Source organism: Rhinichthys klamathensis, unplaced genomic scaffold (genome assembly GCF_029890125.1).
Source record: "Rhinichthys klamathensis goyatoka isolate OS25496 unplaced genomic scaffold, OSU_Roscu_1.1 h1tg000320l_1, whole genome shotgun sequence".
Lineage (NCBI taxonomy): Eukaryota > Metazoa > Chordata > Actinopteri > Cypriniformes > Leuciscidae > Rhinichthys > Rhinichthys klamathensis.
In genome coordinates this window covers 487,005-499,931 of record NW_026606836.1, presented here as the reverse complement: position 1 = coordinate 499,931, position 12,927 = coordinate 487,005, and the positions used below count along the sequence as shown (strand labels likewise).

The following is a 12,927-nucleotide window of genomic DNA, read 5'->3' as shown; positions in this document are numbered from 1 at the left end:
TTTAACCTCTTTTTTTTATCTTTTTTTTTTATAAAGTTTTTGATTTTATCACAAGTTAAAATTGTAATTAAAAATATATATATATCTGTGTTAGGTGAGACTGTAAAAAGATGCCAAAATATGCTTATACAAATATGACCATGCTGTAAGGAAAAAACAAAGTAGTGGATCATTTATCATTTATTTCAAACAAAAAACATAATATTTCATAACTCAAAAAACTAATTGCTACCAAACAGGTAAGAATAAACATAATAACTAAAAAAAGTAAGTGTTAGGTAAAAATAAACAGGTTATAATGTTTACATGCACTTGTGCGCATGTGTGTGTTTGTGTGTGCGTGCAGAGGTGGATGATTGGAACATAAAAAAGAAATAAAATAAAACGTCAGTCATTGGCTCATTCAATCCTTTGTTTTTGTATGTGCGAGTGACTTTTTATTTGAAAAAACAACAAAAAAAACAGCTGCTATAGGCTAATTGAATGCTTTGTTTGTGTGCGTGTGTCTGTGTTTGTGTGTGTCTGTGTTTGTGTGTGTGTGTGAGTGTGAGTGTTTGCAAAATTTAGAATGTTGTACAGGCTCACCCCTTCATTTGTGTGTATGTATGATATGCATTGTGTTGGATCTATTAATTTTTATTAGACAAAACAAATGCTCTGAATTACAGTATTACAGTTTTTCCCATTCATTCCTATGGGTGCCCATTTTTGTCCACGAACACAAGATTAAGGACTTTTTTTTTTCCACCCACTTAACATTGTAGAATCGAGTCAAAAAAAAAAAGTGTGTGTTCAGGTGGATTATTTAGGAAAAGTAGCCAAGTCTCGTACCGCTCAGATTAAGGAAAGTATTTTTAAAAAATAAATCAAAATTATTTTGCCCACATTTGTCCCCAACACGGTATGGGGGTTAAGCACTAAGCAACACCCTAGCAACCACCCAGAACAACATGGCAACCACACCTTTATATATTTCCATGTATTTGTTGTTGCATTCATTCAATTAAATTTTTTAGGCTCGACAGGGAAGAACGACTATCAGCATCTCACACCGTCTGTCCACAATCCGCAACGCCGATGTGATCGTGGGCTTTGAGCATGGACGCGCTGTAGAGAGAGGCACGCACAGCCAGTTACTGGACAGAAAGGGAGTGTACTTCACCCTAGTCACACTCCAGAGTCAAGGAAAGGATACAAACACTGATAAACCAGAGAACAGTGAGTATAGTGAGTGTGCAAGCAATCTGAATTCCTGGATAAGACTCCCAAAACTCACCAGAAAATGCAATCATTCACGTCCTTGCAAACCTGCATGTTGGTATTTTTCTGTGAAACACTAAAGGAGACATTTTGCAACATTTAACCAATGAATTTCATGCATCACATCCTTCCATGTATTTTTGGTATAACGCTTAAAAAAAACGCTGAATGGAAAAGGCAAAATGCGCATAAGAAACGTACGAATTTAAGAAGACATGGACATGTGCATAAACTATGATGGAAGCGCATTTACAGAATACATTCCTCTGTGCAACAAAACACTGTGATTTTGCCTCAACAGATCATGTGATTGGATAACTGGACTAACCAGCAGACCAATCTCATTGCACAGCATCTCAAATGTCCTGTGCAAAACTTTGCCTGTCATCAAATTAATTTCATATAATGACCTACCAGAAGTGTCTCACGTGATTATGTTCCCAAACATCACGCCTCCGAATGCAAGATACATGACAGCGTTTGTTATTGTGTTTTGTCTATTATGTAGGGAGAAAATAAAATCACAGGCTTCCACGGTTGCAGCAACTTTAAATTTTATTATTGATACTTTGTGCCAGATTCCCAGTAAGGGATGATTTTGTTCTTTTGAAAATGTGTATGTGATATTCTATTTAAGTTCACAACTTTGTATGTACAGTATATTATTACAGTACATGATTCTAAAGAAATGCAATAGGTAATATAGCATATTGGTGTGTTGTCCTTTTTGGGAATTGTAAAGGAAAATATCTGCATGAAGATATAGGTTTTGAATGATATGAGGGTGAATGACACATTTTTGAATGATCTGTTTCTTTAAACACTAACACAATCTTGAATCACACAGCTGCTGAGATCACCAGTCCAGAGGAGGATGGACTTGAGAGAGTAAGAAGCTTCAGTAGAGGAAGCTATCAGAGCAGCTTAAGGTACGTGAACGCCTCATGTTTAATATTATCTGGAGGAGAGTGTCCAAAATGTTCTCTTTTTTTTAATTAAAACGCCTTTCCTATAGGCGGTCTTTGAGACAGCGATCTCATTCTCAGATGTCAAACAAAATTCCGGATGCCATTTCTGGAAAATTAGAATTCCACTCGGACATTTTCGAAATGGAGGAAACTCAAGCAAACAACAAGGTCTAGAACTGAATATAGTTGAATATAGTATCGCCCATCATGTAATAACACCCTGTTTTTCTATATTTATCTAAAGTTCTCTATCTTGTCTTGCAGAAAGGCAAAGGTGATGCTGAAGAGGTCATTGAACCGGCTCCTGTGGCACGAATCCTGAAGTATAACCGTCCTGAGTGGCCGTATATGCTGCTGGGATCTTTAGGTGCTGCCATCAATGGATCGGTCAACCCCATCTACGCTCTTTTATTCAGTGAAATCCTTGGGGTGAGTGCTGAAAATTCAGCTTTGCATCACAGGAATACTAGCCTGGGAAAACCCAGACAACTTCTGGCAAATTTAGATTTGCTCTGAAAGTTAGTCTGGCAAAGAGCTCATTCAAGCCCATTTCCAATCCGCCGAAATCAAGGCACCAATCAGAAACGTTGGGGCGGGCTTTACACGATGACGACAGCGCTGGGATTTTGAAGCAGATTTTGTAGCCTACATTACAAAGATGGATGCCGCCGTCGAACATCACTCGTTCCAATCAGCTATCGCGTCTGTTTTAAGCGATTTGAGCGTTTCCTTTTAGTTAAAAACCGAGCAAAGAACAACACTCGGAGATGTTTCTCCGCCGCTCTGCATACGTCATCTCCTTCATCGCTCTGATTGGTTTTAGGTCTATCCGCGACGTCCGTTGGTGACGCCCCTCTGGAAATGATTTGTCTATGACGCTTTGCCAGACCATAACTCAGTTACAACTGAGAATGGTCTGGTTTTAACCAGGCTACAGGAATACATTACATTTAAAAATGTATTCAAATAGAAAACTATTGTTTTAAATGTTAACATTTTTCATGATATCACTGTATTGTTGTTCAAATAAATGCAGCCTTGGTGAGCATAAGAGACTTCTTTCAAAAACATTTAAAAAATCGTACCGATCCCAAACTTTTGAATAGTAGAGTACATTTGAAAAAAGGATCCAAGCTATTTCTAGAAACCTGCTGATGAGCTCTTTTGACTTGACCTGGTAAGCAATAACTTAGGAACCACTAAGACCGACATCCTAGGTTTAATGACATCTAAAGCCTAACATCCTTGCAAACACCACTAACATTTTCTACAGAAGAGTTTTCCACAAGGAAAGACAACTCTCATTACCTACAGAACATTTTCTGCAGAAAATGTAAAAGTCTAGCTTAACCTCTTAAACTTCATTTGCCATTGGATGTTTAAAACAATAATATCTTAAAAAAAAAAAAACCTAAAGTAATATTGCCAAACTATATATCATTTGAAAGCTTAAAATCTCTAGTTTTCATATTTGGTGGCTGTTATCTAAAATAAATTACAAAGGAGCAGTAATTTATCAATTTGCAACAAGAATATTTCATATTCATTAGGAGTATTTAGGCCTTTATTTTGAAATAACAATAAACACGAAAAATCATGAAAGATTGGTAGAAACCTCAGTTTGTTTTCATGCCATGAGTTCAAAAGATAACACCAATTCCATTTTATGAGAAAAAAAGGTCTGAAAATGTTTTAAATATAAAGAAAAATGTATGGATTCTCGATTTGTGATTGGCTGCGAGCTATAACGCTATAATGTAGTCTTTTTATGCATTTATTAGAGGTTGAATTCAAATGAAATACTGGCAAACCACCCATACTACTTCTGAATAGGATGTCTACTTCATAAATTGTATGACAATTATGAAAATACATGGTTCAGATCACTCAAAACATATATGAAAATGGAGGCGCCCTTATAAGGGCAGTAATGGAGTCTAGTGAAAAAGTTGGGTACTGCGCCCAAATAAATTTTAAAAGTAATTTTTTTAGATATCAACCTAAAATTTGGAATACAACTTGTTCAGATTTTTGTCTTTAATTTTCTTGCAGTTTTAGAGTAAAATATATTTTGTAATATATATATTTTATATAAAATATTAATAATTATATTTTTCCATTACACAATTTCATAAACTCAAACTTATATAACTTTTTTTCTGTTTCATTTTTTATAATGTCTAGACTTCTACAATAATCTGGAAAATGTCTTCTTTAAAACAAGACCAGCCATAGGTCTATATTCCAAAGCATTCCTGAATTACAACCATTTAAGTTTGGATAGTGATTTTTATGTCTATGCAAAAAAAAGGGGGGGTGACAGTTAACAGGATAAATTGTACAGATTTGAAATTCGATCAATGATAAAATATTTTCTCTTACGCAAGATAAAAAAAAGAGAAAAACATAAGCAAGGTTGATTCGACCGAAAAGACTGCTCCCCAAAATGCTTAACATTCTTTTGATGAATAACTGACTTTTCGACCATTAAAGTTTTCGACCATAACCTATTATGCTTTTTTACGTTTTCATCTTTCTTTAGTGTGTAATGTTGCTGTTTGAACTTTAAAAAGGTCTGCAAAGTTGCAAAGCACAAAGTTATTCTCTATATCAGTAGTGCGCACTGTTTCTGAACTCCCTGAAACGCCTCCTTTGTAGTCTTGAGTTTTCTTCTGGGTCATAGATGTCATAATATTCCTTGTTTAAATAATTAATAAATAGAAGTGTATTTTTGGAATTGCGTTTAAAGATGCTAGTGGTGCAGATATTACACATCCTTAAATCTTTAAGAAGTATAATGTTTTATTAAACAGGAATGTTTAACAGGATCATTGATGCTTTTTCAGACGTTCTCCATTCAAGACCTGGATGAACAGAGGAGGCAGATAAATGGGATTTGTATTTTGTTTGTCATCATAGGAGTCCTGAGCTTCTTTTCACAGTTCTTACAGGTATTTACACATTTCTTTAGTGAAGTTTGCATATCTATATTTTATCCTTTCCCATGAGTAATCTGTATCGTGATATTACAGCAGATCGCTGATACTGTGATATGTTATTGCAGGGCTACTCATTTGCTAAATCAGGAGAGCTGTTGACCCGTCGGCTGAGGAAGGTCGGCTTTCAGGCAATGTTAAAGCAAGAGGTTGGCTGGTTCGACAACCCCTTTAACAGTCCTGGTGCTCTGACTACCAGACTAGCCACTGATGCATCCATGGTGCAGGGGGTGAGTGCCTGCCAAAAGTTACTCAAAAGAAAATGCAACCAAAAAAATGATAAACTGGTATGCTGTAAAGCTGGTAAAAGCCACTGATCTATATAAATGACTGGATTGCTCATTGCGTTCTAAACTGCTGTCAGACAGTGAAGCCACTGGAAGTGTGTGCATCATGGACTTACAGCCAAAACACTGAACAATCACCCGATTTGCAGCGTATCAGTCGCACATGAATAGTTAAGATATACACTACCGTTCAAAAGTTGGGGTCAGTGAGAATTTTATTTTTATTTTTTGGAGGAAAGAAATCAATACTTTTATTTATCAAGGAATAATTAATTTGATCGAAAGTGACAGTAAAGACATTTATAATGTTACAAAAGTCTTTTGAACTTCCTATTCATCAAAGAATCCAAAAAAAAAAAAAAAAACTGTACAACTGGCAGACCAACAACTGTTTCAACATTGATAATAATAATAAATGTTTCTTGAGCATCAAATCCTCATATTATACTGATTTGTGAAGGATCATTTGACACTGAAGACACTGACACTGGTGATGCTGAAAATTCAGCTTTGTTCACAGGAATAAATTACACTTTACTATATATTCACACAGAAAACAGCTGATTTACACTGGAATAATATTTAATACTATAACTGATTTTTGTTGTATTTTTAATCAAATAAGCGCAGCCATGGTTAGCAGAAGAGAATTCTTTTAAAAGTATTTAAAATCGTACCGACCCCAAACTTTTGAACGGTAGTGTATGTACTGTATGCATTAATTCATACTTCGAACGTTATCTGTAATTTGTTATTTGTCTTTTCTGGCAAGATAAGCGATATATAGAAATCGTTAAAATGGGAGTGTCTACTGCACACTGCCGACTCTTTATGCACGCATTCATGCAGGAAATATTAAGCATAAATATATATCTGGGATTATTAGCAGAAATTGATTATAATACACATTAAATATTACAATACATACAATCCCCTATTACGAAATTGCACTATACTATGTTTAAAAGGTTTACCATGCATCATCTTGCTTGGAGCGACAATGCTTGGAAATAAAGCTTCATGTCTTTAAATCCATACGCAGTCAGCGTCATTTCTCTGAATAAGTTGTGAAGCCTGTATATTATTTCCTGATGTCTTTTTGTTGACCAACATCCACTTCAGACTCGTGGAGATCTTGGAAAACTTTAAAAAGCCACAGGTCAGCTCAAATGCCTTACAAAGCATAAATCTGTATTCATAATCCATTGCAATATAAATATGATTTGTAATATAAATGTCCTTCAGCTGATCTGATATTTGCTACTGTAACAAAAATGAATGTAACTTTTAATAAGCAGGGGAAATTCCAGACTTTAAACCAATAACCATTCAAATGTTTAGGGCGTTTGCATAGTGAGAATGTAGGGAATGTTTTCTCATTAATTCCTATTAAATCAATAGAATGTGAAGGAATACTTGGGAATACCAATATGGCGGCTCAGTGGCTTCACTTTTTATGACTTCATGAGCAATCCAGTCATTTATATAGATTTATATAAGACATTTTTCATGCGCCTTTTCAACACCAACATTACATACTAAAGAAAGTTGAAAATGTAAAAAAAAAAGGCATAATAGGACGCTTTAAAATGCGAAGCAGGTGTTTCTTAAAGGTCCATCGGTGAACTTTGTACACAAAAACAAATATTTATAGTAGACCTTATGGGGATAAATCACACGATAAATCTGTATGATATGCCCTTTTAAGATTATATCATTTATAAGGGTAATTGCGTGTTTGGTTGTTTAATCCATGTACTCTTCAATGTACTTGTACTCAAGGCTACAGGCTCACAGATGGGCATGATTGTGAACTCACTGACCAACATCGGCGCTTCCTTCATTATTGCGTATTACTTCAGCTGGAAACTGAGTCTAGTGGTCACCTGCTTCCTCCCTCTCATTGGCCTCTCTGGAGTTTTTCAGTCTAAAATGTTGACAGGATTTGCTAATGAGGACAAAAATGCATTGGAGGCTGCTGGACAGGTAAAAGTCATGTTAATAAGGTCTGATGTACTCATGCATGTGTATTTGCTGCCTCAGTGAGAGCATGAATGTCACATTTGAATATGTAACCAGTGTAGTCAGATTATAAATGAATCACTGGTTCTTTTTAATGAATCCTTGCAACAATCAGACTTAAAGTCATAAGTTATTGGTTTGAAACAATCTCATGTCTCAATAAACCAGTCAGTTTTGTTCTTGGCTTACTTCAAGTCATTCATTTCATCATATTTAATTCAACGTAAAGCAAGAAATCTCACTGTGTAATGTGTGTTAGTAGCATATAAATTGTACTCTGCGTTTATACAGGTGTCCGGTGAAGCTTTGAGCAACATCAGGACCATCGCTGGCTTGGCCAAAGAGAAACACTTTGTGTCTCAATATGAAGAGCAACTAGAAACACCATATAGAGGGGCCAAGAAAAAAGCTCATGTTTACGGGATCTGTTTTGCATTCTCCCAGTGTGTCATTTTCATGGCCTTCGCTGCCTCTTTTAGATATGGTGGCTATCTGGTCAGTAATGAGGGGCTTCCATACATGATGGTGTTCAGGTTAGTGCTTAGTGCTGTCATTTATCTGTAACTTTTATACATTGCATTATAGGATGGTGCTTTAAAGCAGAAATGGAATTGAAAATGCATTTGTGGTGTAATAATAATGATTCTTATGCCTGGTATTTTATATATAAACAAAGATTGTGGTTAAAGTAACATGCATATGGAAATAAACATCTGTATTACTGTATAGATAAAAATTAACATCAGTGAGGATTATTCACGGAAGGGAATTACTTGAAATGTTTGAAATGCACCAAGTCTTTGGTGTCATTTAAAGATGCTGTGTGTGTGTTTGCTCCTCAGAGTCATTTCAGCTCTCGTGACCAGCGCGACTGCACTCGGCAGAGCTTCATCTTTTACACCAGACTACGCCAAGGCTAAGATTGCTGCTGCCCAAATTTTCAAACTGTTGGATAGAGTTCCCAAAATTAACATCAGCAAAGCAGAAGGACAAAGTTGGGTAAGAGAGTATGTGTTTTCCCCCCATCTGCTAGCTTCTACCATTGTCCTTACTTCAACCATTTGCCTACTTAAGACATCCAAACCCAACTTTTCAATGTTTGGCTACTTAGCATGGCCTATGTATCCCCTACACCATTCAGTGGGCAAATAGCATTTTTCTCCATTGGCAGCCATTCACAATTACCCAATATTTCACAGGAGATCACAGGAAGCAGTATTTGCCGATATCGATCTATTTGTAGCATTCTTTTAATCATGTAGAATTATTTATAGGAATGCTCCAATCAGGATTTTTACAGACAAAACATTTTTTTGAGGGGGGAGGGGTATTTTTTAAGAATTTTTTTCACAAAAATGATCTCTCCTAAAGGTTTGATCATGCAGTGCATTTTTGTTTTTACAATGGGACAATTTTGTGGCGCAATAGCCTACACACAACACAGGCCTAATTTCAAACGTTGAATTGAATTCACAAAAAAAGTTCACAGTCAGTAAAAAATAAGAACAAATAAACAATTTACAGAGAGCAGCACAAATAAATAAAATACTAGAATAAAATAAATGAAATACAGATTAATCCTTACAATTACAGTTGCAAAAGTTATTCATTCAAGAGCAGTGAGTGTCATTCATGTTAATCAAACAACAAAAGGCAAAGACAATCAGAGACTGCAGCAGGATTATTAGGCTGCTGTCACTTTAAGAATAAATGCACGAATCCAATATACTGTTACACACAGACTCACTCTCACTCTCACTCTCACTCTCACTCTCACTCTCACTCTCACTCTCACTCTCTCTCTCTCTCTCTCTCTCACACACACACACACACACACACACACACACACACACACACACACACACACACACACACACACACACACACACACACACACACACATTATCTATTTTAGTGATAACTGTAATTTTATGCATTTTATTCCCCCAAAATAAAAATTGGAGTTTGTGGAGTGTGGTTTTTAGTGAGATCATCTACACTACATGCTAGTGTAAAAGTTGCCAGTATTTGCTTCTAGCAGATATACTTTAAAATGTTCAGTCTTTATACTGTAGGACAGGACAACAAAAATAATATTGATGACTCCTCTTTTTTTGCCTTATAAAATGTATTGTCGTCTTCCATCCTGTTACAGGATGACTTTAAGGGCAGAGTGGAATTCAAAGGGTGCAGGTTCACGTATCCCAGCAGGCCAGACACCCAGGTTTTGAGGGGGCTGGAGGTGTCAGTACATCCAGGACAGACTCTCGCTTTTGTGGGCAGCAGCGGCTGCGGCAAGAGCACCAGCGTTCAACTACTGCAGCGATTCTACGACCCAGATGGAGGACAAGTGGTATGAAACCACATTTACTGCTTATTTAATGTATTTCCTCTGAAATGGCTTAACTTATTGCTAAAATTATTGCCAGATTCAGATGTAAGCAGTAAAACTGAAGACATCTATTTTAAAATAATCATGGCATTAACTAAAGGAACTGCAGCAACTATTAAAAAATCTCTTAACAATTTCATACTCATAAGGCGAGGAAGCTTTGTAAAATCCTTGATTGTGACACAATCAATTTCTAATTAGGAAGCAATTTCCCTTCCTGGCAAATGTAAAAATCAAACCACGACTTGCTCTTATTGCCCTAGCTGATCGATGGACGTCCATCTGAGAGCATCAGCGTTCCCTTCCTGAGGTCTCAGATTGGGATTGTCTCCCAGGAGCCAGTGCTGTTCGACTGCAGTATCGCAGAGAATATCCAGTATGGCGATAATTCTCGCACCGTGAGCATGCAGGAGATTATTGAGGCTGCTAAGAAGGCTTATCTGCACGATTTTGTGATGACACTTCCTGATGTAAGTTATGCATTCCTTTTCATCATGACTGACAATTTAAATTTACACATATCGAGTTTAATTTGGCTCAAAGTCGACGTGAAATGTTCTTCGCCCATTTTATGTCTGTAATCTAATGCATTTACATGTAAAACAGAGTATGCAACAAAAAAAATATAGGGTCAGTTAGCTTTACTAACCAGTGGTCATGCACTTTATAGGGTTAAAACAATCTTAATGTCTCTATACCAACACGATCTAAACTTTGCTGAAAAGCCTGTTGGACACAATCTACTAAATGCCGTCTGATTGATAGTTCATACTTTTAAGCAAATAAAAGGCATTTTAGTATAATTCTAAAAACGTCCACCTTCTTGGTCGTGGTTCACGTGTCTTTTTGCTGTTTAATCTTAATGATTTTTATAAAGAAAACGTAACTTTTATATTGTTAGTAATATTTCAATTAAACATTTACTGAAGCAGTTTAGGAATACTTGATATTTCTTTTTAGATAAATCGTGTTAAAATGTGAGTATCACATATGATCATCAGGCTTTTGAGGAAAGTTTATTTGTTCATTTCTCAACATCTTAGTAAGATGATATTTAAATGCTTAGTTTTATGATCAAAGCTCTGTAGTTTTTATTGTGGGCGCAAAACATACAGTATAATGCAATGCAATACTAAGACATGTTTTAATCTGGTGAAATAGGTTTAAGGAGATGAGCTCTGGATAAACCCTTTTTTATTTTTCTCTTTTTTTCCCCCCTCTGGTTTATTTAGTTGTTCATATGTATGCATATGTTACTGTGATTATATGTTCATCCGCATTTGGGCATTTATGTTTTTTTCTTCTTTTTTTCCCCCTTTATTTAATTATATAACAATCTACTGCTTGAGATGCTTTTCTTAATAAAAATAATAATCTGGTGAAATAGAGTGACATTTATATGCATTTAATGTACAGTAAGTAGTCTGTTATACTGTCATAAAAATCTCATTGATTGATATTACAAGCTATCAGATTTCATCTTACTTTTTGTCCATATAAATATCAGTAACTGCACCAATTTGCATATTTTTGCAATAATATAAAACACATTGATTTTTCTGCCAATTATTTCACATGTCTGGCATTACAGTGTTAAGTATGGCTGAACTGTAGAAATGATTGCTTAACCCTATTGTGTTTTTCAGAAATATGAAACTCAGGTCGGTGCTCAAGGCTCTCAGCTGTCCCGCGGACAGAAACAGCGTATAGCGATCGCACGAGCCATCGTCAGAAACCCTAAAATTCTGCTGCTGGATGAAGCCACCTCTGCACTCGATACTGAGAGCGAGAAGGTAAAACAATATCAATAGTGAATGCAAACTGTGCCTTTTTTTTTTTACAAACTTTTACTATATTGTCATTATTTTTGAATACTGTTTAATGCACAAAACGCATTGGATTTTGAATCTTCAGACTGTTCAGGCAGCGCTGGATGAAGCTCGGCTGGGACGCACGTGTATCGTCATAGCCCACAGGCTTTCCACCATTCAGACCGCTGACATCATTGCTGTGATGTCACAGGGAGTGGTAATCGAGAAAGGGACCCACGAGGAGCTCATGGCTAAGAAAGCAGCTTACTACAAACTTGTCACCACAGGGGCCCCTCTTAGCTAAAAATTATATAATGTTTGGACAAGACTCATAGTCCTGCCTCAAACGCACGCTATTACTTGAGCCAGTGTTGGCTTTTCTGACCCAGTCGGGCCGCTTAAACAGATTGCAATTGTTGAGGTGTTTATTGATATGTATTTATTGAGATGTGTGTTTTTATTATCATATGTCATGACAATATCCTTAAACTTCACTTTGTTTAAATTATACTTATTTCATGTGCGGTTAGTCAACCTGGATGAGTCAACCTCTTTATATACAAAAACTGAATGACAATGCATTTCATTAAAATGTGTGACATGCAAACAATTGATTTGTGCAAAAAGGTTGTAAGGTTTCTGCCTATTCTAGACATTACTACATCAGTCATGTACTAGCTGAAGATATGGTGTCCTTGAACTATAGTGGCAATTGAAATGGACTGATAACATGTTCTTAATCACTGATATGTTAATGCTTAGTCATTGTTATCTGTTGTGTCATGTGTGATCTATTTGTATTTTTTTTGGTGTCTGTCTATCTGTCACTCTGCAGATGCTTTGTTCTATGATTTGTACATAGGTAATGTATTAAAAAGACCTTTATGAAACTGTATGTGAGTCACATTCAGAACTATTCATGTAGGCTTCTTTGAGTAGTATTTAGACAGTTCAGGTAACTTCAATGAGGAGCAAATAAATTTTAAGTAAATTGTGCTCATTTAGTTTAGCAACAATAGCATGGCATTATTTATTTAGCCTATTGGTTGTTTAATGTCTAGACAGTAGAAATTGTATTGTCACAAAGCTGTCATAAAGATTTTTAATGACGATAAAAGTATTTTATAAACTAAAATACTACTCTAAAATTACTTTAAAATGTCCCAAAGACTGGTTTAAGAAGTTTTTCCT

General features: G+C 35.8%; 1 protein-coding gene across 2 annotated transcripts in view; it reads left to right on the top strand.

Annotated features, from left to right (window-relative positions):
• The window catches only part of abcb11a (ATP-binding cassette, sub-family B (MDR/TAP), member 11a), a 28,648-nt gene extending 16,022 nt beyond the window's left edge, over positions 1-12,626 (top strand). The window contains exons 16-28 of one of the 2 annotated variants that reach the window (XM_056271446.1): positions 1,017-1,218; positions 2,108-2,189; positions 2,276-2,396; positions 2,493-2,657; positions 5,075-5,179; positions 5,293-5,454; positions 7,294-7,497; positions 7,825-8,066; positions 8,376-8,532; positions 9,689-9,886; positions 10,189-10,395; positions 11,572-11,718; positions 11,840-12,626. In XM_056271446.1, coding sequence (XP_056127421.1) covers positions 1,017-1,218; positions 2,108-2,189; positions 2,276-2,396; positions 2,493-2,657; positions 5,075-5,179; positions 5,293-5,454; positions 7,294-7,497; positions 7,825-8,066; positions 8,376-8,532; positions 9,689-9,886; positions 10,189-10,395; positions 11,572-11,718; positions 11,840-12,040 — 2,193 coding nt within the window. In that variant the 3' untranslated portion in view covers positions 12,041-12,626. Of the gene's footprint in view, positions 1-1,016; positions 1,228-2,107; positions 2,190-2,275; positions 2,397-2,492; positions 2,658-5,074; positions 5,180-5,292; positions 5,455-7,293; positions 7,498-7,824; positions 8,067-8,375; positions 8,533-9,688; positions 9,887-10,188; positions 10,396-11,571; positions 11,719-11,839 lie in introns of both variants that reach the window. The other variant, XM_056271445.1, reaches the window with a different exon arrangement.
• The last annotated feature ends 301 nt before the right edge of the window (positions 12,627-12,927 follow it).